The 25,032-nt window shown below is 35.2% G+C and overlaps 3 protein-coding genes across 6 annotated transcripts; 2 read left to right on the plus strand and 1 right to left on the minus strand.

The window, feature by feature from the left end:
• The first annotated feature begins 4,668 nt into the window (after window positions 1-4,668).
• On the plus strand, window positions 4,669-6,682 carry TRAM (translocating chain-associated membrane protein 1). The gene is made up of 7 exons (XM_065348680.1): window positions 4,669-4,804; window positions 4,881-5,045; window positions 5,147-5,262; window positions 5,345-5,560; window positions 5,632-5,741; window positions 5,815-6,144; window positions 6,213-6,682. The coding sequence occupies exons 1-7, from the start codon at window positions 4,679-4,681 to the stop codon at window positions 6,293-6,295; spliced, it is 1,146 nt and encodes a 381-aa protein (XP_065204752.1). The 5' UTR covers window positions 4,669-4,678; the 3' UTR covers window positions 6,296-6,682.
• LOC135834720 (uncharacterized) lies at window positions 4,904-8,239 on the minus strand. Of its 2 annotated transcripts, none has more exons than XM_065348682.1 (5): window positions 8,062-8,239; window positions 7,762-7,990; window positions 7,613-7,697; window positions 7,235-7,528; window positions 4,904-5,093 (listed from the first exon to the last, which is right to left on the minus strand). In XM_065348682.1, exons 1-5 carry the CDS (start codon window positions 8,100-8,102, stop codon window positions 5,089-5,091), a joined length of 654 nt encoding a protein of 217 aa, XP_065204754.1. In that variant the 5' UTR covers window positions 8,103-8,239; the 3' UTR covers window positions 4,904-5,088. The 2 variants fall into 2 exon arrangements, with proteins under 2 accessions (XP_065204754.1, XP_065204753.1); XM_065348681.1 differs by lacking the exon at window positions 4,904-5,093 and adding an exon at window positions 6,568-7,164 and having other exon boundaries at window positions 8,062-8,233.
• Window positions 8,240-8,432: 193 nt separating this feature from the next.
• Pfk (ATP-dependent 6-phosphofructokinase) lies at window positions 8,433-24,827 on the plus strand. Of its 3 annotated transcripts, XM_065348674.1 has the most exons (19): window positions 8,433-8,666; window positions 8,989-9,098; window positions 9,221-9,372; window positions 9,449-9,638; window positions 9,722-9,932; window positions 10,037-10,145; window positions 10,218-10,406; window positions 14,639-14,829; window positions 14,915-15,002; window positions 15,177-15,194; window positions 19,575-19,595; window positions 20,398-20,544; window positions 20,623-20,781; window positions 20,859-21,011; window positions 21,101-21,200; window positions 21,310-21,436; window positions 23,693-23,790; window positions 23,893-24,115; window positions 24,202-24,827. In XM_065348674.1, the coding sequence occupies exons 2-19, from the start codon at window positions 9,002-9,004 to the stop codon at window positions 24,332-24,334; spliced, it is 2,406 nt and encodes an 801-aa protein (XP_065204746.1). In that variant the 5' UTR covers window positions 8,433-8,666; window positions 8,989-9,001; the 3' UTR covers window positions 24,335-24,827. The 3 variants fall into 3 exon arrangements, with proteins under 3 accessions (XP_065204746.1, XP_065204747.1, XP_065204748.1); XM_065348675.1 differs by lacking the exon at window positions 15,177-15,194; XM_065348676.1 differs by lacking the exons at window positions 15,177-15,194; window positions 19,575-19,595 and having other exon boundaries at window positions 8,434-8,666.
• The last annotated feature ends 205 nt before the right edge of the window (window positions 24,828-25,032 follow it).

The following is a 25,032-nucleotide window of genomic DNA, read 5'->3' on the forward strand; positions in this document are numbered from 1 at the left end:
TTACAAAATGGCGGCCATTTTGATTAGATCGAAAGATCAAGCAAAAATTTATCACCTGTCAAAATTTCAAGTGCTAAAGTGCGTTTTTCGATTTTTAATGAATTTTTGAAAATCAAATTTAGGACAAAAATGAGGGGAAAAATCAAAATTTTACCAAATTGACCTATAAAACTGAAATTTGGGATATACCTTATTTTCGACATGCCAAATCGATTGGAAACAGTTTCAAGCCGTTTTGAGCAGTTCTGGAGCCTCCAGCAGATTTTTGAAACTCGAAATTCCCACAAAATTTCACCAAAATGGAGTTGGAAAGCTGAAATTTATTTTGCAAATGCGCTAAGAAGTACTGCAGGTGAATTTCAAGTCGTTTTGGAGCCTCCGGCGACTTTTTGAAAATTCCTGGAGCCTCCATCAGATTTTTGAAACTTTAAATTTTCACAAAATTTCATCAAATGTACTAGATGGAAAGCTGAAATTTACTCTACACTCCAATTTTAACACCCTCTGAAGACGACTTCAGGTGGGTTCTAATCATTTTGGAGCCTCCAGCGACTTTTTGAAAATTACTGGAGCTTCCAGTAGATTTTTGAAACTTGAAATTTCCGCAACATTTTACCAAACGGAGTTGGCAAGCTGAAATTTACTTCGCAAACTAATTTCAATACGATATGAAGTCGACTACATGGTGGTTTCAAATAGTTTTAAATGATTTTGAAGCTTCGAGCTATTTTTTGGAAAGTTCAATTTTCTAAAAAACACCATACGACCTCTCAAAAAGTCGCTGGAGGCTCCAAAACGACTTGAAATCCACCAGCAGACGACTTCGTAGCGTATTGAAATTAGTTTGCAGAGTGAATTTTGACTTTCCATCTCCGCTTGATGAAATTTTTAGGAAATTTAAAGTTTCAAAAATCTACTGGAGGCTCTAGTAATTTTCAAAAAATCGTTGGATGCTCCAAAACGACTTGAAATTCACATGCAGTTGACTTTGTGGTGTATTGAAATTAGTTCACAGGGTAAATTTCGGCTTTCCAACTTCATTTAATGAAATTTTGTGGGAATTTAGAGTTTCAAAAATCTGCTGGAGACTCCAGAACTGCTCAAAACGGGTTGAAACAGTTTCCAATCGATTTGGCATGTCGAAAATAGGGTATATTCCAAATTTCTGTTTTCTTGACCAATTTCATAAAATTTTGATTTTTTCCCTCATTGTTGGCTCAAATTTGATTTTCAAAAATTCACCAAGTAATTACAAACACCCCCCCCCCAAAAAAAAAAAAAAAATTCACCAAAAATCGAAAAAGGCACTTTAGCATTTGAAATTTTGTCTGATGTGCAAGTCCCATGTTGGAACGTAAAATCTATGATTTCGGCTGACCTGTCAATCAAAATGGCCGCCATTTTGTAAGTAGGGCCACTTTTTTTTTAGGACAAGGGCTAGAAATGTTCCTTACAATTAGGACTCCCCCTTTATGAAAAAAGTTGTCCCGGAGGATCAACCGGGGGGGGGGGGAGGTGCAATAGATCTTTAAGCGGTCTCTCAGACTATTAATTTCTTGAAAAAAGAAAGACTTTCTTCAATTTTAACAGAAAGCAAGATTTTTTGAAAATCATTGGCAAAAAAAATAATGAGAATTGGAAATTTCTGGCAAAAAAGCGAGACTTCTGGACAGTCTTTGGGAAAAAAGTAAAAATCTTTAACAATTTTGTAAAAAAAAAATCTGTCAAAAAGCAAGAGTCTGACAATTTTGAGCAAAAGTATCAATTTTTAGGAATTATTGTCCAAAGAAATTTTTTTTTCGTAATTTTTGGCAAAACAGTGAAATTATTTTTTGCAACTTTATGGTAAAAAAAAACGAGACTTGCTAATTTTTGGAGGAAAAGCCAAACTTTGAGAAGAAATAAAACTTTGAAAATATTAACAAAAAAGAACGAGTTTTTGCCAATTTTTTTTTTTTTTGGGGGGGGGGGTGTTTGTAATTACTTGATTATTACACCCGTCGTCATATGGGATTTAAATCGAGTTGGTAAGGTTAAGTTTTTTTATTAGGTCTAAGAATTTTTTTATTTCGGAAGGGTCGTCTGGTATGAATAGGGATCTTTCATCTATTTGTAGGGATATAGGCAAAACATTTGCGCGTATACATCCACACAGTCATTTATACTGCCTTGAACTTTTTGAGCTTTTTGAAGCTTTTCAAAGCTTTAATCAGAACTTTCCAAAGTTTTGATACCACAACCCCACCAAAAAAACTGACTCCAGATTCGAACTCTACGACCTCGAAAACATATCAATCGACATATTACACAATATATGTAATATAAGGAAAATTTGACATTTGAGCTTTTTTGAGCTTTAAGCTTTTTTCAAAACTTTACGAATATGGCCAAAAAGTTAATTTTTTTTTTTTTTAAATATTTTTTTTTTTATTATTAAACTAAAAAATTAAATCATTCTTTTTTTTTAAAAAATTATAAATATTATTTTTTATTTCAATAATTTTTAATTATTAAAAATTATAAATTAGTTTTTATTAAAATTAAATTTAAAAATCACATTTAATTTTATATTTAAATAATAATTAATCGTGAAAGTTGTTATTTGCGTAGGTGATAGAATAGGTCATCATCGAGTCGTATAACCGCTCGTGGTGGTATAGGTATATGCAATTATTTTTAAAAAAAAGGAATTTTTGTCAAAAAAATAACAATTTTTGAAAAAGCGGAAATTTTTAACAATTTCAAGAGATGGCAATCGTAACAAAAAGCAAGACGCAAAAAAATATACCTACTTTTTGGTAATTTTTGGCAAAAAAAAACGAGGCTTTTGAGAAGTTCTGGGATAAATTCACTAATTTAAAATAGGTATATTTTCACAGTTTCCGTTGAAAAAGCGAGATTTCTTTGCAGCTTTCATAAAAAACAGATACTTTTCAGGGCAAAAAAACAAAAGATTTGCTGTCAACTTTTGTCAGAAAAAGCAAAGCTTCCACAAATTAAGCAAATATATAAGATCCCCATAAGACCAATGTAAATTCAAATTCTCTACCAGTCTACCTGCAAGTTAGGAGAAAACTATTCGGAAATTTGGAATCTGCCCTTGAAATACCCCCCACACCCCAACAAAAGATCAAAATACAGCATCAAAAATAAATTATTGATAAGCTTTTAGGTCTTTATTTTTAATCATAAATCAAAATCGCAATTCCAAGCCCCAAAGGCCAAAATGCTCTGAACCTGAGCGTTTCATTCAAGAGTCCTCAGCCCTGAAACCCAAACCCAAAATTTTCTAGCCCCAATCCAAGCCCAAGACCTAATAAATTTTTGATTCAAAGCCCAAGCCCCAAAACCCAACGGATTTTGAAAATGGGTAATTAACTTGCAACCAGGTAATTGTTGATGGCTTGCTGCGAATTCACGAACCGGTTTCAATTTCCAATCAGCAAAAATGGTTCACTTTTTTACGCTCTCTACAACTTTTGTTTCAAGCTTTTCCTTCATCTTCAATTTTTAGGTGATTGTCAAAAACTGGTTGCTGAATGCAAACCAATGAACCAGTTTCAAAATGCGATTGAACAGAATTGTGTAATTTTCCATGCCCCACAACTTTTGTTTCAAGCTTTTTTCTTGATCTCCAATCTTTAGGTAGTTTTTGATAACTGTTTGCAAATTGATGAACTGGTTTCAAAATTCAATCAGCGAAAATGGTTCAATTTTCACGCTCTAAAACTTTTGTTTCAAACTGTTTTCTCTATCCCCAACTTTTAGATGATTGCCAAAAACTGGTTCCTAAATGCGAACCAATGAACCTGGTTTCAAAATGTGATTAGACAGAATTGCGTAATTTTTCACACTCTACAACTTTTGTTTCAAGCTTTTTTCTCTATCTAAGTACAATTTTTGGGTATTTCTTGTTAACTGGTTGCAAAGTAATGAACCGGTTTCAAAAAATTCATATCACGTTTCTGTCGCCTTAGTGTATAGAATACATTGCGCCAGTAAAAACCAGTTTGAATTTTGTGACCAAACCGGTTTTTCAATTTGTGGGCAGTGGACACCCTGTGCATGGGCCTGAAATTTTCAAGGTCGCTTTCGGGGAGCCCTTATTTTTCCCTATTCAACGCCGCTTCATTCATCTCTCTAGCTCTTTCCACCAAATAAAAGCCACTGGGCACTACTTTTGTGTGTTGCAATTTGCATATCTCTGGGGAAAAACGTTAAGTTTGCCACATTTAAGCACTTTACTCAATTTTGACTTTACCTTCAGATAAATGAATAAAAGCTCATTTTTTCAAAAAAAAAATTAAAAAATTAAAAGAACTTCAAAATCTCAAAAAATTCGTAATTACCACGGTTATTACCTGTAAAATACGTATTCCTCCAAAAAATCGTGTTTAGCTTTCAAAACAGCAATTTCCGGCAGCTCGATATCAAAAACGTAAACAAACAAATGCAGTCGCCGTACACGCCGGATACAGTTTGCGTCCAGATCCGCGTCCGCTTTCATAACCCGCTTCCAACATCATCCAACGTGTACATACGTGGAAAACGGTACGTACGAGTTTCTCAGATACAACGATCGATTACGATCAGTCTTCGATCACCGTTATTCAGTGACTGATACTCGTAAACTTGGTTCATCTTTCGCGATTCTCCAGCTGCATCCAGATCCATCAAAATGCCAGTCAAGCCGAGGAAAACTCCGAAGAAGCCGCCGATTTTAAGCCATGAATTCGTTATACAAAATCACGCCGATATTATATCCTGCGTTATGGTTTTGTTTGTTTTTGGAATTATTGTACCTGTAAGTACAACTCATCAATCAAATCTGTTTGTTCGTTCGTAACACATTTTAAAAATGAGTTTTTATCCGTTTATAGATAACGTCTTCGGTATGTTATACTTTTGTCGCCGCTCAATACGCTAATGAAATTGCTCCGAGAGTAGTAGCTTATGGAACCGGAGTCAAGGATTTGTGTACTATATTCTTCTATACTCTGGTGTGCATTATTTTGCATGCTGTTCTGCAAGAGTATGTTCTCGATGTGAGTATCTAGTATCTTTCTTCATCAGTTTGATAACACTCGTTCATCCTGTAAAGAACATATAAACATATTAACGAGTTACGATTACTTTTGGTTTACAGAAAATCAGCAAGAAGTTACATTTATCGAAGATTAAAACTAGCATGTTCAACGAATCGGGACAATTATTAGTGTTCTGTCTAATATCGATCGTATGGGCCGGTGATTTGATCATAAAGTACGTATAAAAATCTAATTCCTGTCGGAATACGTTTTTTGTAAATGCGAACTGGAGTATTAATATTTAATTTTGTATCTAGGGATGATTTATTGCTGAACATTCGTACGATATGGCAAGATTATCCTCATTTGAATATGCCATTCATGTTGAAATTCTTCTTCATCATTCAAATCTCGTACTGGATTCACTGTTTCCCAGAATTATACCTGAGTAAAGCGAAACGCGAAGAAATCCCAGCCAAAGTGAAACTAGCCACTATCAATTTGATCTACGTGTCTGCTCTTTACTTCTTGAAGTAATCATTGTTCCTTTTTCTCGTATCGATTAGTTATTTTCAATATTTAATACTTTTTGTTTTCTGTATAGCTTCAACCGAGTTGGTATTTTATTAATGTTCCTGCATTATTTATCCGATGGATTCTATCATTTCGCCATTTTGTTCGATATCGTCGATAAGGAAGAAAAAAATAGCAAAAGTGAGTGGTAATTTAACCACGATCGTTTCGAAGCTTGAGTCATTACCGGTCTAATTCTGATTTTATTTCACAGTATCGAGTTTGGTATCAGACATTGTGTTCGCTTTGTCACGTATCAGTACCATTGTTCTTTCCTTGGTCACCTTTGTGTTCGGTCTATCGAGCACTGAGAAACCGGCAGAAGAAGTTCAAGATGGAGACTACAATACATTACCGATTAGGCTCAGCGCGTTCGGATTAATCAGCGCTTTGCAAGTGTATCGGTTCTTATTCTTCTTCAGAAACCATGTCTCGCAATTGAAAGAAATCAAGCTACCGATCGGTTCGTTACTGAAACAACAACAACAGCAAACATCATCTGAGACCGAACTGGAAGATGAACCTAAATACACCAAACGCCAAAGTAAGTATTACTTCGAAATACTCCTTCAAGTAGTTGAAGCAGTTCTAATGATCAGTATTTTTCAACAGATCGTAAAAAAGAGAGCCATTTACCCGAAGTGGATCAAAACTTGAAAAGGACTACTCGTTCGAAGAAACTCAAAGCTAAATAATCTCGCTAGAAATGAAATACGTAAGAAGAAGGTTGTGATGAAACTACAGATAAATCCTGGAGTTTGATATTTTGTGAATTTACTCAGCTGTAAATAAGATACTGCGCAAAGATGCGAAACTATGGTTGTTTATCGTACATCGTACCTACAAATACGTTCGACCCAAGACGACATAATGCTTTTTGAAACGCTTTCATCTCAAATTAACCGGCGTAAATGTGCGCACAAATTCAGTGTGTTTTTCTTGACGGAAAATAAAAACGAACTCAGTATTTTAAGAATACTTGTGAAATATATAACTTAAGACGTGATTTATATGTATGTACAATGTTGTAAATATCGTTCTTGTTTCTCGATTATTAATTATTAAATTATTATTACAATCTATTCGGGTTTATTTTTCGTTAAAAACTGCCAACAGTGTAACGACGTGTTATCAGCACAAGATGTTAAAGTGGTCGGTGACACGAACGGAAGCCATTGAGCACATACGGATGTAACATTCTGCTCGAATTCATCTTTACTGTACGGATGCCCATCGTGAGTAAACATCACCTCGATTTTATCGTCTACGAGTTCGCAAACGTATACATTCTCATCGAAACCGCACACGGTGAATCGATTCACGTTCGAAGGCGATATAGCCATTTTGATATCCCATTTACGAGATATTTTACTCTCGCAATCGAACTGGTGCTTAGAATAATGCGCTGTTTCTTTCAAATTACGCCAATCGTAGACTATGTAGTTACCATTTGTCGATAATAAGTATAATAGATTATTATTGAACCCTGGGTGATCGCTTTTAAGTCCGTATGTGCTTTTGAAAACCCAACGACTAACCGATGATTTGGTGATTTCGATTATATCTACGATAAATACGATCCCTATTATTTCATAGCTAAAATATCCGATATAGTGAGCGATGAAGTTACGTACCAGGGATACTAATGGATCCAGAGAGTGTTCGAGTTCGTATATCGTACAGTGAGACTGATCCGGATGAACTGTTAGCGAAACTGATCACATCCGGTGATAGGAAATTAGGTCTAAGGTTAGCTTCAGGTTCACTAACGTCGACTAGATTGAAAACAGTAGTCAAATTCGAATAATCTATCACTAATCGATGATCCTTCGTCGATTCGCATAACCCGATGTAATTGTTTTCAGGATTAACTGCTACGTCGGCTCGATGAAGAGCGCAAGGTAACGTAGATATTCGTTGAATGAAATCTAAAATCATATCGATACTTTTATAACAATCAATCGAATAAGATAAAGAGATCAAATTACGTCAGCAATCGATCAATGTTGTACCTGAATCTTCGCAGCTAAAATTATACAATCCAACATCGTTAGTTTCAGATATCACGAGATACTCTTTCGAAGGAATACATTTCATCTGGAATTAATAACTAGATTAGAATATTGTACTGGAAGATGGAATCAATCATAAATTAACGTACCTGTACGACCGGCGAGTTGGTAAAATATCCGTGAGTGAAAGATAAATTCCGGTCGAATTTTAAATCATTGTTTCCTTCTTTCAACTGCAACGTGCTTGGCAAAGCACATACTAGAATTTCGCATTTATTATTATGATCCGGTTCTAAAGCAACGCATAAGTTGTTTTCTGAGCTTAAATCCAAATACTGAGCTGATTTATCGAAATCGAACATTTGCAACTGGTTGTATCTGTAAATTCAAGAAGCTCGAGTTCAGTGTATTCTTCGATACAAGAGATAAAGTTAAATTAATGTACGTACCTTTTAATCGAATCGAAAAACCATTTATCTTCATCGTCCATGTTCACTAAATACTATTTTTAAATTAAAATAAGAAATAATTCGCGAAAATCAGCGAAAATTAGGCAGAAATTCGAGAAAACGACAAACGTGATGAAAAATTACAAAAACAAACGATAACAGGGATTAGCTGCTTTGTGCATTATGCGCATGCGCAAAACTGCACGCGGTGAAAATTCAGTGTTGCCACTTTACTAAAAATCTTCAACATTTCGTACCCCGGCAACACTGAATATCCACCAGTGCAAAAATTCCGCATACCGCGGCGCTAGTGAAGGTAACTTTTTTTATTTTTTTTTTTAACAAACCGTATCAATGGTAAGGTCATCCAGACACTTGAAGGTTGTTTCGAGTTTACTGATAATGCAATTAAACCTTTGATTGCTGCAGTGCGATTTAGAAACTTACAGGACAAAGTTATTTAAAATTCACGCGTTAATTAAATAATTAGAATAGCGTACATGTCGTTTATTATGTTGACGTGATAATTTTTCATATTTCGCGCCAATCTTATCGATCTATTAGTGAAATTACATCAAACACCGAATCGTGCATCTGATCTCGAGGTATTTTTTCAAATTCATCTAATTTTACCGAAATATTTCAATATTTAAAGTATCGGAGATTAATTCTCGTTTCACTCTTAATTACTTTATTATTAATCATCGCAATCACACCTCTCCAGTGTTTCGTGCATCGAAGTGAGAGTGTTGTTGTGTTTGTGTATGAACGATTTATTTACAAACGTTTATTAGACGTTATAGGGTGTTTGCCAAATTCGTATCATCGTAACCTTTTTATTTGGCTTAATTACTAGTTATTTTGATATACGAGTGTTTATTAGATTAGCTGAGCTGAGATCGTTGAAATTATATTTCTCTTTTTCAGATAGTACGTTCAGATGAGTAAGATGGAAGGTGATAAAAAGCGGTTCATAGAACGCGGTTCCCATAAAGGGAAAGGATTAGCGGTGTTTACCAGCGGAGGAGATTCTCAAGGTATCGTATTGTAGTATCGAGTATTACCTATTTTTAGTACAAAACGTTGAATTCAAATTTCATTAACTATGTCAAGGTTTTACTATACATATAAAATCCACAATGTGTTTTGTTTTGTAAAGGTATGAATGCTGCTGTCAGAGCTGTCGTTCGTATGGGGATCTATTTAGGATGCAAGGTGTTTTTCATCAAAGAAGGATATCAAGGTATGATCGACGGAGGTGACTATATTGTCGAAGCAAACTGGTCTTCTGTGTCTTCCATTATTCATAAAGTAAGTTCACCGGTATCGCCATCGTCATACATACAGATCGCGTAATTCGAATCGAATTAATTACTCTGGTTTTCAGGGAGGTACTGTGATTGGTTCGGCGAGATGTATGGATTTCATGGAAAAAGCCGGTCGTAGGAAAGCTGCTAAGAATCTGATTCAACGTGGTATTACGAATTTAGTAGTAATCGGCGGTGACGGTTCGTTAACCGGAGCGAATATGTTTCGGCAAGAGTGGGCCAGCCATGTCGACGACTTGTATAAAACGGGTACGTTGATTCGTCTAGTGTTGCCCAAAGATGGGTCGTATCTATTGGAAACGCTTTCATAACCGGCGTGATTAATGATGCAGGTGAAATTACCGAAGAACAGTACAAGAAATTTAATCATTTACACATCGCCGGCTTAGTCGGATCAATCGATAATGATTTCTGCGGCACAGACATGACAATAGGGACGGATTCGGCGTTACATCGTATTCAAGAAGCTATCGACGCCATTGTTTCGACAGCTTACTCGCATCAGCGAACATTCATACTCGAAGTAATGGGTCGTCATTGCGGGTACTTGATTTTTCGTTTGATTTTCTTACCCTCCCCTTCTGTAGAACGAGTGGTTTATCTGCGAGAATTAATAATTCAACGTGTTTACTCCTTATCTGCTGTAGGTATTTGGCGTTAGTTAGCGCATTAACTAGCGAAGCTGATTACGTTTTCATTCCTGAAATGCCGCCGCCAACCGATTGGCCAGAGAAATTGTGTCGTAAATTGGATCAAGTGAGTAGTCGATGAGCCATGTCCCACGATAGGGGTACTAGATGCAGTCTAATGTCCTATTTTTATTCGCAGGAGCGTATCGCTGGTCAACGTTTGAATATAATTATCGTATCGGAAGGTGCTATTGACCGAGAAGGTCGAGCTATTACCGCAGATATGGTGAAAAAAGTGGTCGTCGATAGGTTAAAACAAGATACCCGTGTTACCGTCTTGGGTCACGTGCAACGTGGAGGCAGTCCTTCGGCTTTTGATCGAGTTTTGGTGAGTTGAGAAATTTCGAGTGTGTTCGAAAATAAATTCTATTTCTTCGAGTACCCCAATCGAGAGTATCTGCTACTTGAATTTAGAACAACAACCAGCACAAATAGATAACATTCGACTTGAAATTTCGAAAAATAATTTTGACACTTGGGTCGTAGGTACTCGTTATCTTTCTTTGGATTTTTTTTTTCTGAAACAATACTCGTACTTTCGAGTCATTAACATACGATGAATATTTGCAGAACGAATTTTCATACAATAGATAATAATACGTGTATTATTTTAGCTATTATATACTACACCAGGATCCAAAATATTTCGTTAATTTACTCGAGCTCGTTAAAAAAAATAAAACAACGTACGAGTAAAATGTAATTATTCAACGTATAACGTCATGCGTTCTTTTTCTCTCGCTGACCGTAAAATAACCTAACGAACTATGTAGATGCTTCGCGTTCGTTGCTTTTTTCGAAACGATTTTAATCAATTATTTTTTTTTATTTCTTTTAACTCGAGGTAATAAATTGTCAATGATGCGTGGGAAGGAGTTAATGACGAAGGGTGTTCGATGTCATTTATAATATCTGCATTAATAGTACAGTATTAATAATTGTTCAACGCAATGGGAAAAGTTTGTTAGGAAAACCAGTTGAAACTGAAAAATTATTCGGGAACCGGTTTCGAAAGTGCGAAAATGATGAATGAAAATATCACCAAAGGTGATTGAAGAATTGATTTGGGTAATGTAAACAATTACATAAATGGAAGGGTGATTAATGAAAATATTCAACTTTACCTGTCAACCCATAAATTATTATTACTCGTATAATCGTAAATTTTAGAGTTATTAGTACAATGATTAATTGATATTTTATTTCGTTTTTGAGTTTCACCTACATTTTTCTCTCTTTTTTTTTCGTTTCTCCATAAGAGTTTGATTTGATGGAATTGGTATAAATAATCTGCTATTTGATTTGTTCATGGACGAGAATTGATTATTCTTGATGAATCGAATCATTGGCGAGAATAAGAAATCTCTGACTCAATTTTTTGACGGATGATTTATCTCTTGAATTTAACTAAGATTTTTTAATTCATTAGCAAAAATTACGCCAACGTGAATTCTGATCGAATCATGCACGTTTACGAACGATTGAATCATTTTTTCGTTGAATCATTCGCGAACGATTAATTTTTATGGACATGAAAAAAAATTATGGAAATGAAGTGACATGTCGATTGTTGTTAACACGAAGATCTAAAATTCGAATATTGTCTTTTTTCGATCCACCCCCCCCCCTTCCAACCTTTCTCCGCCTCAAATGCTCCCCATCAATCCTCAAATATTAAAATAAACAACAATTTGTCAATTTCCTCGTTTGATGTTTTTTAAAAATATTCAACGATGAAGTCTCTATTTAAAATATTTTTTTCAATAACTAACGTTCTTATGACATCAATTTTGAGGGGGGGGGAGGCACAAAGTAATTCAATTTTGGTTCAAATTCAAACTTTCGAAAATAAAGTAGCGTATTCATTGTCGCCAATTTGAAGAAAGTGAGTTAGATTTCCTCTCTGAACCCCCTCCCCCGCCTCCTTTCCCAGTTGTGCCCTAAAACTTGGATTAAAAATACTGGAAAATTGAATGTGACGTGTGACGAATTGTTTCTTCGAGAGCATTGTATTCAAATGATAATTATTCATTTTTTATATTTCCCTGTCTCCCTGGTTCGAAAAAAGTCTGAGGAAAGGATGGAAGGGGAGAGATATACGTAAAAAACGTCATAAATCAATATTCCAACTCAGCAATCTCGAATTACTTGATTATCTGGACAAATCACGCCATATTTTGAAGATATTACGAAATATTTGTTCAAAATTGGGAGCTAAAGTGCCAGTGTGAGGGGTTGTACCAAGAAAATGAGTGAATATTTGAACTCAGTGCCCTCTTAACCCTAGTAAACGATACGTCACATGGTATTTTAAATTACCCAGTGTTTTGACCATGTTGAGGGGAGGGGGAGGGTGTCAGAGGAGTCGAATCGAAAAAATAAGCCGATATTCGTACTCAGCACCTTCAAGTTAGTAGAAATCGATATGTCACTTTAGTTTTGATTTTTTTTTAATTTTGACCCCCCCCCCCCCTCTTAAAAAGGTGTTGAAATCTCATAAAAAAGAGGTAAGAGTAAGAATACCAAAAAATTCAAAATGACGTGTGACATGTCGTTTGTTAGGTTTTCGAACTTTCGAAGGCGCTGAGTTCGAAAATTCGGTTTCTTTTTTAGTCTGGCCCCTCTGAGCTCCCCCCCCCCACCCTACAAATTTGGTAAAAATACCACAAAATTCCAAGTGGCGTGTGACATATCGTTTGTTAGGTTTTCGATGGTGCTGAATTCGAAAATTTGGTTGTTTCTTCAGTTCGACCCCTCTGAGCTCCCTCCCCTCCCTCCTCTCCATTCAAATTGGGTAAAAATCCCAAAAAATTCCAAGTGGCGTGTGACATATCGTATGTTATGTTTTCGAAGGCGCGGAGTTCAAAAATTCGGTTATTTTTTCAATTTGGCCCCTGTGAGCTCCCGTCCCTCCCTCCCCTCCCTCCCCTCTATTCAAATTGGGTAAAAATACCACAAAATTCCAAGTGGCGTGTGACATATCGTTTGTTAGGTTTTCGAAGGCGCTGAATTCGAAAATTTGGTTATTTTCTTCAGTTCGACCCCTCTGAGCACCCTCCCCTCCCTCCCTCTCCATTCAAATTGGGTAAAAATGCCGAAAAAATTCTAAGTGGCGTGTGACATATTGTTTGTTAGGTTTTCTAAGTGCGTTGAGTTCGAAAATTCGGTTATTTTTTCAATTTGACCCCTGTGAGCTCCCTCCCCTCCCTTCCCTCTAATCAAATTGGGTAAAAATTACCAAAAAATTCCAAGTGGCGTGTGACGTATCGTTTGTTAGGTTTTCGAAAGCGCTGAGTTCGAAAATTCGTTTGTTTTTTCAATTTGACCCCTCTGAGCTCACTCCCTTTCCCTCCATTCAAATGAAGGAAGGTCAAAACATGTAAAAATTTGAATGTCGTGTGACATATCGATTATTAGGGTGCTGAAGGCCCCGAGTTCGAATATCCACTTATTTTTTCGATTCAACCCTTCTAAACCCCTCCTTCACCCCCTAAATATGATCAAACGATTTCATTTTTGTTGTTCTAAACAACGAATTGGGCAATGAAATGGATTTTTTCTCCAATTGATTTTTATAGAAGAACTGACCAGTGTGACATTTTGCGCTGGACCAGTTTTGATTTTCGATGGCTCTAGACCCCCTCCTCAGCTCCGGCTTGAGCACTTGCATTCTTGCATTCTTATTTCGGAGGGGGGGGGGGTGGTTAGAATGGAAATAGTCGTCGCTATTTTTCTACAAATTGAAGAAAAATATTAAATAACGAAAATACTGTTGCCATCTCGATTCGATTTATATAACATCTACAAGCGTCTTGGCCCAATTAAACAACCTTTCTGTTTTGTTACGTGAAAAAAAAATAGATAAAATATTCGACTCGTCGCGATGTAAACACGCGTTATCTATAGTTCAAAATATTACGAAAAACCAACAATGAAAATTCCTCGAAATATTTTCACGGTATTTTTAGACGAAGTATTTCCTGGTTACGACGGTTTTATTTTTTAGTGCATACTCATTTATCATACGCGTGAAAATATTTATGTAACTATTGAAGCATTGTAATTACAAAAGGAAATCCGGCTCGTGGGAAAACAATCTTTGAACTGAACCGAGTACAATAATATTGATTTACCAACCTAAATGTTCGTCGCGTCTGTATAGATAGAATCTAGCTAAAAATGGATTACGTATGTATCTACTATCTACCTGTTATATCTGCGTGTGCACTGTGCATCGAAGTGGGCCAAAAAAGTTTGGCAAAATAGGGAAAGGGGAAGAGTGATTGAGCCAAATGAAATCATGCTCGTATTGATACGTCATCATTATTGACTTGAAGGTGTAAATAAAGGTGTATTTATCATTCTGCTTTTTTTTTTTTTTTTTTTTGAAGAGATCAGACTCAAGGACTTAATTTTCTTAGAGGGGGGGGGGGAGGAGCTCAAGCTTTCATGATCCATTTGATCTCGAAAGAATTTTAATCCAAGTTCCAGATTCTCTTCTTTGGATCAGTTCTCGAATTTTTGGATTCTATTCGTATTTATCTGATGATATTTTTACAGGGATGTCGAATGGGAGCCGAAGCAGTCATGGCTTTGATGGAGGCCACTCCGGAGACAGACGCCTGCGTAATTTCCTTAGATGGTAACCAAGCTGTCCGATTGAACTTGATGGATTGTGTGAACAAGACGAAAGCTGTGGCTAAAGCGATGGCAGACAAAGAATGGGATCTAGCTGTGCAACTCAGAGGAAGGTACGTTACCGAATTATTGATCGATACCCAAATCTTCCAGACAATTTCCAATCTAATGATACGTGTGTCGATTTTTTTTTGGCAGGAGCTTCGTTCGTAATTTGGAAACGTACAAGATGTTGACACGTTTGAAACCGCCCAAAGAAGCTTTCGACGATCAAGGCCGTGGACTAGTAAGTATCGCCGTGAAGTTTTCAAACTTTCAGGCGCACCATCGATATTAGTATTTTTCAACGTACCTTATTTCTCTGTTACATAATGTCATTACATCTATGTTAGTTAAAATAGCGATAATTTTTTACACTAGGGTAATCTGTGTCTTGTATGTTTGTTTTCGTGCTGCTTAGGAGCGTAAGCTAAGTAAGGTAAGACGATCTGAATTTCATTATGGTATTTGCTCTGTACCGTTACCGTTCGGAACCTCTCTTCTCTGTGGTGTGTGATCGTCAAAAAGGTATACGATCGAGCGACAATTTTACAGAAATTATGGCACATCGTACGTGTGCTCGTCGTAAGAAAATTTTATCTTCGGCAAGGGGTTCGTAATGATACTCGTATTAAAGATAACGAAAACGGTACTACTTTCAAGCATAATAATGTGAGTACAATTGCGAGTCGCTTTGCTCACACGAAAAAAAAAAAATTGCACATGGTAGCAGCGCGCAAGTGTGTGTGACGTACTTTCTATTTTGTATAGCACCAAGTAGTCATTAAGGAAACCGCTTCACTAATTTGGTATAAGGAAATAATAATTACGTATCTAAGAATCTTTGATTTAGGTAATCTCGAATCAGCTTCGAGGGATAACCAATCGGTCTGTGGGTTATGCGAAAAGTTTGAGTGTTAATTTCTCTCTCACTTTTTCTCTCTCACTTTTTCTCTCTCTTTATCGCGTCTTGATAAGTGAATTATCGCAACTGCGGTTTGAAAATTGAAATTTAAAGGTGTTTAATTTTTTTTTTTTTAAACTTCGATGAAATTTAATACCTACTCTCTTATCGGTGATAACTTTGGTCGCGTTGTAATTAACGAGCCGGCGAATAAATCCGATTGGTTGGAATCGTGTACTTGAGTCGATATAAGTAATACTCGTACTGCTTGTTCGTTTGTAACCTTCTCTCTTTCTTACTTTCGAATTATCGCAACAACCGTTTCTATTTTTGAATTTATTTTACGTAATCGGATTTACGAGTAATACAAGGAGATGAAATATTACAGGATTATATGGGAATGAGAATTAGAATAATTGCTTAGAATTAGAAGAGAGACGATTTGAAGGTGTTCAAGTGATCTGGTTGGGGGGGGGGGGGGTTGAGTGGAAGCTGAATAATTGATAAGCGAGATTTTACTTCATTATGACCGGGAAAGCTAAAATTTATTATTTTCTCAATTTTTGCCCTTAGAAATCATTGGGAGTGATTTCAAGTCGTTTCGAACAATTCTGGAGCCTCCAGCAATTTTTTTTTTTTTGAAAAGTCTGATTTCTGCAAAATTTTATCCAATTAGATTTGAAAGTTGAAATTTGGTACGTTCCATATTTTTGACCCCCTTCCCCTCCCCTCTTCATAGCAAGCGATTTCAAGCTGTTTTTAGCAGTTCTGGAGCCTCGAGCATTTTTTCGAAAATTACAGTTTCTATAAAATTTTATCCCGTCAAGTTAGATGGTTAAAATTTTATGCATTTTCTGATTTTGGCCCTCTCTCAAATGATTGGAAATGGGGTTTTTAGTCTTTTGAATAGTTCTGGAGCGTACAAAATTATTTTTGGAAAATATCATTTCTTTGAAATTTCATCTAATCAAGGTTGAAAGCTGAAATTTGTTAGGTACGTTTCTCATTTTTGACTCCTCCCCCCCCCCCCTCACCTTCATAGTAAGCTATGTAAAGCCTTTTGAGCAGTTTTGGAGCCTCCAGCAATTTTATGGAAATTATAAGTCATGTGCAATTTTACTTATCCAATTAGTTCAAAAGCTGGAATGGGGTGCATTCCCTATTTGTGACCCCCTTTCCTTTCTTGGATCATAGGAAGTGATTTTGAGCAGTTCTGGAGCCTCCAGCAATTTTATGGAAATTATAAGTCATGTGCAATTTTACTTATCCAATTAGTTTAAAAGCTGGAATGGGGTGCATTCCCTATTTGTGACCCCCTTCCCTTTCTTGGATCATAGGAAGTGATTTTGAGCTGTTTTGAGCAGTTCTGGAGCCTCCAGAAATTTTTTGGAAATCACTGTTTCGACAAAATTTCATCATGTGGAGTAAAAAAGTTGAAATTTGATACGTTCCTTATTTTTAACCTCCCTCCTGAATCATTGAAAGTGATTTTGAGCTGTTTTGAGCAGTTCTGGAGCCTCCAGAATTTTTTTGGAAGTTACTGTTTCGACAAAATTTCGTCATGTGGAGTGAAAAGGTTGAAATTTGATACATCCTTAGTTTTAACCTCTCTCCTGAATCATTGAAAGCGATTTTGATCTGTTTGGAGCAATTCTGGAGCCTCCAGCATTTTTTGGAAATTACAATTTAGATGAAATTTCATCCAATTGAACTTGAAAGCTAAAATTTCGCATGATTATACCTCACTTTCAATTTTGCAAACCGATTTGAGGCTATCCCGAGTCGTTCTGGAGCGGCCAGTGACATTTTGGAAATTCCAGTTTTTTAAAAAATGCTCTAAAGAAACCAATTTTGGGAAAATGGTGTGTAATTGATCAAATAGGTCACTAACAATACTGCCAATCTTAATTTAGATAGATTTTAGGATTTTTTTTGAAAACCAGAGTTTTTGGAACGTCTTTGGAGGCTCCAGAATTAATCGAAACTGCCTCTAATCGATCTGCGAGGCTGGAAATGTGATACATATCAAATTTCAGCTTTCAAACTCGATAGTATGGAAATATCTCGAGGAAATTGTAATTTCAAAAAATTTGCTGGAGGGTCCAGAACTCACCAGAAGTGCTTAAAATGGCTCAAGACCGCTTCCGTTTCACTTGGTAGATAAAAAATAGCCTCCATACCAAATTTCAACTTTCTAGCTCTATTTGGTAAAATTTTGATTTTTTTGGTTTTTGGTCTCCCGATTTTTAAAAATTTTTCAAAGCTGGAAAAATCAACTTCGGCGCCTGAAATTTGACCATTCGCATATTTTTAATGGTGCTAAGGGTAAAATGTGGTTCCACTTTTTTGATCAAGCTTCCTGTAAGTACCCTAACCCCCCCCCCTCCCCTCTCCTCCTCCAAAAGATGTCGAAATTCAGAAAAAATGTCTGTGTTATGCAACAAATAGATTTTCATGTTTTCAAGGCAAAACTCACGTATGACTTTAATTTTTGATCGAAACTCAATTTTTACTCTTTTCTCGTCCTCTGAGGGATCAAAGCTTGGCAGAAATGATTCATTTGGTGCATTTTGGCCAGAACGTGTTGTTAAGGGGGATGCTGAAGTCCCTTAAAATTGAAGCAAATTTGAAAAAAAAAAAAATGTTTAAATAATTCAGATGTTGCCGATTTTTTTAGCCCCTAAAACTTGAAAATGCTTGTAAAATGAACATCGGGAAGTTATTTTGAATTCATTTAGTCATTATTAGGACTAGAAAAGAGAGGCGGGGAAAGGAGAGAAGAGGGGAGTAATGTGCTCCAAATTTTCTTGAAATAATGAAAATTTGTGTTATCGATCTATCGTTTTTTTTTGAACTCTGAAGGGGAGGGAGGGGTCCTATTGGAGAGGAGGAGGGGGAGATGGGGTTATTCACCTCAGAATTTTTCAGAATAGTGACTGAGCAGTGGCAAGGAAGAGGAGAAAAAGAGGGAAATAAACGCTCCCGAAATTTTGAAAATCAATTATTTCAATTTTTTAAAATTAATTTTGACTTTACGGGGGCTTATTTTAAAATTTATTTTTTTAATGAATAATTCGGAGATGTTGGCAGCATGAGGGACCTTTAACTATGGGAGGGGGAGGGGGTGAAGTGTCCCAAAATTTTTAAAATCAGTATTTGAGTCATTTTTGTGGATGTATGTTTTAAAATGTCACTTTATAAAATATCAAAATAATTTTCCGAATTTTCTTTAGGCAATGTAGTTGACTTGAGAGTTATTTTCAAAATTTTGGGACCATTTGACCCTCTCTACTCTCAACATCAAGTCCCTCATGCCTCAAATACAGGCAGAGAATTTATTTCAATTTCCAAATCAATAAAGGTCTCAAATTGATCAAATTTTTATGATTTTCAAAAATGTTGGGGCACATTATTCCTTCACATTGTTTGTCTTGGGCTCAAAATCGATCCTGTTACGCTACAAATGCTACTTTTGACTTTTTTCTGAGTTTTGCCTCGAATTTTCAAACGATTGGGGAAATATTCTTGCTTTTTTTTCTTTCTTCATCACCACCTACTATGCTTTTAAAATATTTTGATCGCACAATTCGATCGGTGGTTTTTGAGCTCGCGATAATATTTTTATTGGAGTATAAAAATATCTAATCGGTGCCGTTTTTGATCGGGTATCGATATCGAAGAATACGCAGTATACCTTTTTGACAGATATACATATTTTTTTGTTTCTATCGTGTGCTCTATTTTTCTATCGATCTTCTTGAAATTCTGGTTAATTTTCCGTGTGTGTGGTTGTAAAATTAATAATAAGAATAGATTTTTTTTCAAATTATTTTTATTTTCCGCTCGATGAGCAGATTATCGTACCAATGGTTGGTCTATGTAGTAATATACTCTTTGTACTTTTGTTTTCTGTAGCAAGATACGTTGTGGGGTCAGGTAAGAAATACTTTGATGCATTAAGCGTTTGCGTTTTATTTTTTTGAAAAATGGAATGGTTGTGCACTAAGTTAATAATTTTGGTAGTTTTCTGGATGCGCACGCAGCGCTATTGTGGTTCTAACTGGTTTCTCACTCATTAAAAAAAATATACGTGGGTAATGAAGTGAGAGGGGTGGGTGATTTTTGAGGCTTTGGTGAAAGGAGTGAATTTTTTATACCTCGAAATAACGATACACCGAAGAGCAAACGCTTTTAAAATACACAGCACGTCACGAATGTAAAATTTTATTATTATATTGTCCACTCGTGTGTATACTAATTATAATGTTAGTACCTATTTAATATTTAATTATTATGTCGGCGATGTTTTATTTTTAGTTACATGCATGCGTTTGTGTGTGTCTGTCTTATATTTACGTTACCTATTTATTTTTTTCACCTACCTATCTAGTATCTACGTACGTATTAAATGCATGCAATTGGTGGTAGTATGATCAAAGTAGTTTAAAAAAAAATAATAGTATTCTTACATTATTTGTTTATTATTGACGTATTGTTATGTACCTTTACGATAATAATACTTGGAATACCTATTTAATTAAAAGGAGTGATTTTTGAGCACTTGCCTAAAATATATTATCCGCAGCACTAATTACCAACATACGAATACCCTTCTATATAATTCTTAATTTATTTTACCGAATTTACTTACACATTTAAAATTACCTACATACGTAGCTTGTTTAATCCTATTTATTGGTCAAATCGATTATATTTATTAAATAATTGGTAATTTTAGGAAGGATACACGTTAGCAGTGATGCACGTAGGAGCTCCTGCTTGTGGAATGAATGCAGCGGTACGTTCATTCGTGAGGAATTGTATCTATCGAGGAGATACCGTGTACGGAATCCACGACGGTATCGAAGGACTCGTTGCCGGAAACGTAAGCGTTATTTTGATCCAAAAAAATCAATATTTTGATCGTAAAAATAATTTTGATTTTATTGATTCGATGTGGTAGGTTCAAATTATGAAATGGGCTGATGTAGCCGGATGGGTTAGTCAAGGAGGTGCGTTCTTGGGTACTAAACGTACCCTGCCCGGCGATCGAATGCCACAAATTGCTGCCAGACTGAAAGAATACAATATTCAAGCGTTGTTGATCATCGGTGGTTTTGAAGTAAGTGTCTTTGTTGATGATTAAATGTGTTTTTTCTTTCGTATTGGAAGACTAATACATATGTGGTTTTATTGCAGGCGTATCAAGCCGGTATGCAGTTATTCGATAACAGAAGCTCGTTCAAAGAGTTTTGTATACCTATTGCTATTATTCCCTCGACAATAAGTAATAACGTTCCTGGAACAGAGTTCTCATTAGGCTGTGATACTGCTTTAAACGAAATTACCGAGGTGAGATCCGAGCTGAACGATTCGAAGATCTGTTTTTTTTTTTTTTTTACAACTTACGTAATTGTCTAATTGTTTGATTTACGTTTCAGATTTGTGACCGGATTAGACAATCTGCTCAAGGAACGAAACGTCGTGTATTTGTTATCGAAACTATGGGCGGGTATTGCGGATATTTAGCCACCGTTGCTGGTTTGTATATTCGTGTTCCTGGAATGATTTTTGACTAGATCGTGAAAATGAACGATTTACCTATATGTATTTCAAACTGTGTATTATAAAAATTGCATTTTTTGTTTAGGTTTAGCCGGCGGTGCCGACGCTGCTTATATTTACGAGGAAAAATTCTCAATTAACGATTTAATTAAAGATCTATATCATATGGCGTCCAAAATGGCCGAAGGCGTACAAAGAGGCTTGATTCTGAGGTAAAAATTATCACCATCGTGAAGAATTAGTCTAAAATTGATTACCTACAGTCCAGCCCAGCAAAAAGTGTTCAGTTGGGTGGAATTTTTACTGCTCAAAAAATTCAGCTGACTTTTTGTACGTAGATATGGGTCTAAAATGTCAGAAAAGACGTATTTTGGGATTTTCTGTGGAATAATTGGGGAGGAGGGGGCTGAAAACCTTGAATTTTCCAACAAAAAAAAATTCATGTTGATAGCTGAAAGGAGTTTGGTCAGAGTCTATTGAACCATAGTCCTCGAAAAACGCCGCACTGAACAAGACGCTGATACATTTTAGAATCGCGACCCCCCCCCCCCCCATTTTGAGTAAAAACGAATAATCATAGAATAACCTTGCGACCTATCAAAATGGGTTAGAATTTTGTGAAAAATTCAAATATTTCGATGAAAATATTTTTTGAACATTTTTGATGAAATTTTTGAGTCAAAAATTGGGTCATGATGTCATGAATTTGGGGGTTTTAAAAAAGTATCAGTTTGACGCATCCAGATGGGTTAAAATTGTAATAGATAATCGAGAATGTCTATTGAAACTTTTTTGGAGTACTTTTTGTAAATTTTGAGATCAAAAATGACTCAATTTTCTGAGTAAGTTTGGAAAAATGTGATGCAATGTATCAAAATGGGTTACGTGAAGAGAATATCTGATGCTGTCTTAAAATTTGAAACATTTTTAACGTATTTAGAAAATTTTAAATGCCAGGAATTTTGTGAAAAAATTGAAAATTTCTATCGATACTTTTTTTTGGCACTTTTGAAGCATTTTGAAACAAAAATTGAGTCATGATTTTCGAGGTATTTGAGAAAAATGTCATGCGACTCATCAAAATAGATTAAAATTTTACGAAGAATTCAAATATTTCGATGAAAATATTTTTTGAGTATTTTCAGAAGATTTTGAGTTCAAGATTATGTAATGATTTCTAGGATTATTGAAAAATGTGTCATGCAACTCATAAGAATTGGTTAAAATTTCTGCAAAAAATCAAAAATTTCCATCAACACTTTTTAAAAGCACTTTTGAAGAATTTTAGCTCGACTGATTGAGTCATAGATTTCTAGATTTTTGAAAATGTCTCATTGTACCTATCAAAATGGGTTACAATTTCAGAAAAATACCAAAAATTCTAAAAAAAAATTTTTGAGCATTTTTGAAACCTACTGGTTTAAATCGGTATATTGTCACCTTTTCATAACCAACGAAAAATCAACTCAATTTTGGGCTCAAATTTTTTCAAATTTTCTCATAAAAAGTTTTGTTAGAAAATTTTAATTTTCTGCCAAAAATCCAAAGTTTTAACTCACATTGACCAAAAATCAAAAAGATCATTATCCAGTTTCGAATTCGAATTGATCAAAAATGCTCAAAAAAAATGTCGAAATATTTGAATTTCCCGCGAAATTTTATCCCAATTTGATTAGTTGCACGACCCTTTTTTTTAAAATGAAATTCTGAAATCATGACCCAATTTTGGACTGAAAATTCTTTAAAGCTGCTACAAAAAAGCTCTGATAAAAATTTTTGATTTAGGTACTGTTGAAATTTTAATTTTTCAAAAATCCAAAGAAATCTTGACCCAGCTTTGGATTCAAAATAATTCTTCAATAATACTCAAAAAGTATTTTCATGATCCAATTTTGGCCACTAAATTCTTCAAAGGTGCTCAAAAAAACATTTTCGTCGAAATATTTGAATATCTTCCGAAATGTTATCCCATTTTGGTAAATTGCATGACACGTTTTCCAAAAACTCTGAAAATCATAATCCAATTTTAGGCTCAAAATTTTTCAAAAATTTTCAAAAAAGGCTTTGATTGAAATCTTTGATTTTTTGTCAATGTTTTAACCCATCTTGATAGACCGCATTACCTTTTTTTGAAATTCCAAAAATTTTCGATCCAATTTAGAGCTTAAAATTCTTCAAAAATGCTTAAAAAACAGTTTTGTCAAAATATTTGAATTTATATTCTATAAATAGAAATTTTGGGTCTGAGCCACTTCAAAATTTGGGAGCCCCTCCTCCCCCTTTGTGCACCTGTGAATATCCAAAATACTAAATCATATCTACAAAAGTCTCCTCATTTTTTTTGAGCTGCAAAAATGCCAGTTACTTTTGATTTCAAGATCACTTTTTTGCTAGTTGGACTCTAGACTAATTCAATCACTAGTATGATAATTTTTGACGATATTTTTAATCAAGCTGTTTGTTTGCAGAAATGAAAAATGCAACGAAAACTATACCACCGAATTCATCGCACGTTTGTATACCGAAGAAGGACAAGGATTATTTAGCGCCAGGATGAATATTTTAGGTATTAAAATCTTTCACGATACTTCACTCTTAGTCTCATCATGTCATCAACGTATCATAAAGTATGTATATCTATGACTTTAAAAAAATGTTATTTGTGTAGGTCATATGCAACAAGGCGGTTCGCCTACACCATTCGATAGAAATATGGCCACCAAACAAGCCGCCAAAGCTGTCGAATGGTTCGTCGAACAGTTGAAAAAATATAGTCGAGATGACGGCTCAGTTTACGCCGATACTCCCGATTCCGCTGTCATGATGGGTGTGATTAGAAGACGATATCGATTCACTCCTTTAGAAGAACTCAAAAAAGAAACCAACTTCGAGTAAGTTTCAATCATACCTTCGTCCTTCAAATATCTATCAAATTAATACGTACCTTCATTTTAATTCTATTTTTTCATTTTCACAGTCAAAGAATAGCCAAAAAACAATGGTGGCTGAAGCTGCGTCCATTGCTGAGAATTCTAGCCAAACACGACAGCACGTACGAAGAAGAAGGAATGTACATTACCGTAGAAGAACAAGAAGTCGATTTCGCTTAGATTTTATATTTCTTATTTTCGCCGGGAAAACATAAAATAAAAAAAAATGTTAATTACAAATGTTTTTATATAGTATCGTTCTAGTCTGATAATATTTTTAAAATTTCGCTAGAGCTTTCAACGCTGCTTCGCTTTATCAATTGCGATGACCAATTTGGCTGTATTCAGAAGGGTTCTCGAAGGGGGTTTTTCGTTTCGTCTTTTTTTTGTTTTCTGTACGAAGTTGTTATAGTATTTGATACGCAATTTGTCGTCGTCGTCGTTTAATAATATGAATGTATCTTCTACATCATTATTTCGATTATAATAATACTCGAACAATGTTTATTTTTTTTTTAGAAGTCTTTGTAGTTGTTATAAATGCGCGCTTCATGCTGAATTTTTTAATTTGTTTTACATATCATTGTGTTTTATGTTTTGCAACTAAATACTTCTCTGGAATACCTGTTGAAATGCTGTATTGTTTAATAAAGTTTAAGTTGTTATGTTTAAACTGTTCGTTGTTAATATTATGAGCGGTGAGGTGAAGGTGAACGATTAGAGTCTCGGAGACGATTGAGTGAGCTATGGAAAATGACTAATTTTGGTATTTTGGAGAAGTTTTTCATAAATATTGCTCATTCAACGGATTAATCAATATTTTTCCGATGATATGTAATTGGAAAATCCGAAATTGACAGTGAATTCGGAGATCGTTT

This window comes from Planococcus citri, chromosome 2 (assembly GCF_950023065.1).
Source record: "Planococcus citri chromosome 2, ihPlaCitr1.1, whole genome shotgun sequence".
NCBI classification, from domain to species: domain Eukaryota; kingdom Metazoa; phylum Arthropoda; class Insecta; order Hemiptera; family Pseudococcidae; genus Planococcus; species Planococcus citri.

Excerpts from the sequence above, each read along its gene's own strand:
- Pfk (XM_065348674.1), top strand. The coding sequence starts at position 9,002 with ATGAGTAAGATGGAAGGTGATAAAAAGCGGTTCATAGAACGCGGTTCC. Across the intron at positions 20,782-20,858 it reads TGATCATCGGTGGTTTTGAA|GCGTATCAAGCCGGTATGCA; the intron begins GTAAGTGTCTTT and ends GTTTTATTGCAG. Across the intron at positions 21,012-21,100 it reads CTTTAAACGAAATTACCGAG|ATTTGTGACCGGATTAGACA; the intron begins GTGAGATCCGAG and ends TTTACGTTTCAG.
- TRAM (XM_065348680.1), top strand. The coding sequence starts at position 4,679 with ATGCCAGTCAAGCCGAGGAAAACTCCGAAGAAGCCGCCGATTTTAAGC. Across the intron at positions 5,263-5,344 it reads GCCGGTGATTTGATCATAAA|GGATGATTTATTGCTGAACA; the intron begins GTACGTATAAAA and ends TTTTGTATCTAG. Across the intron at positions 6,145-6,212 it reads TAAATACACCAAACGCCAAA|ATCGTAAAAAAGAGAGCCAT; the intron begins GTAAGTATTACT and ends ATTTTTCAACAG.
- LOC135834720 (XM_065348681.1), bottom strand. The coding sequence starts at position 8,102 with ATGGACGATGAAGATAAATGGTTTTTCGATTCGATTAAAAG. Across the intron at positions 7,991-8,061 it reads TTTTTCGATTCGATTAAAAG|ATACAACCAGTTGCAAATGT; the intron begins GTACGTACATTA and ends TTGAATTTACAG. Across the intron at positions 7,529-7,612 it reads TTTTAGCTGCGAAGATTCAG|ATTTCATTCAACGAATATCT; the intron begins GTACAACATTGA and ends ATATGATTTTAG.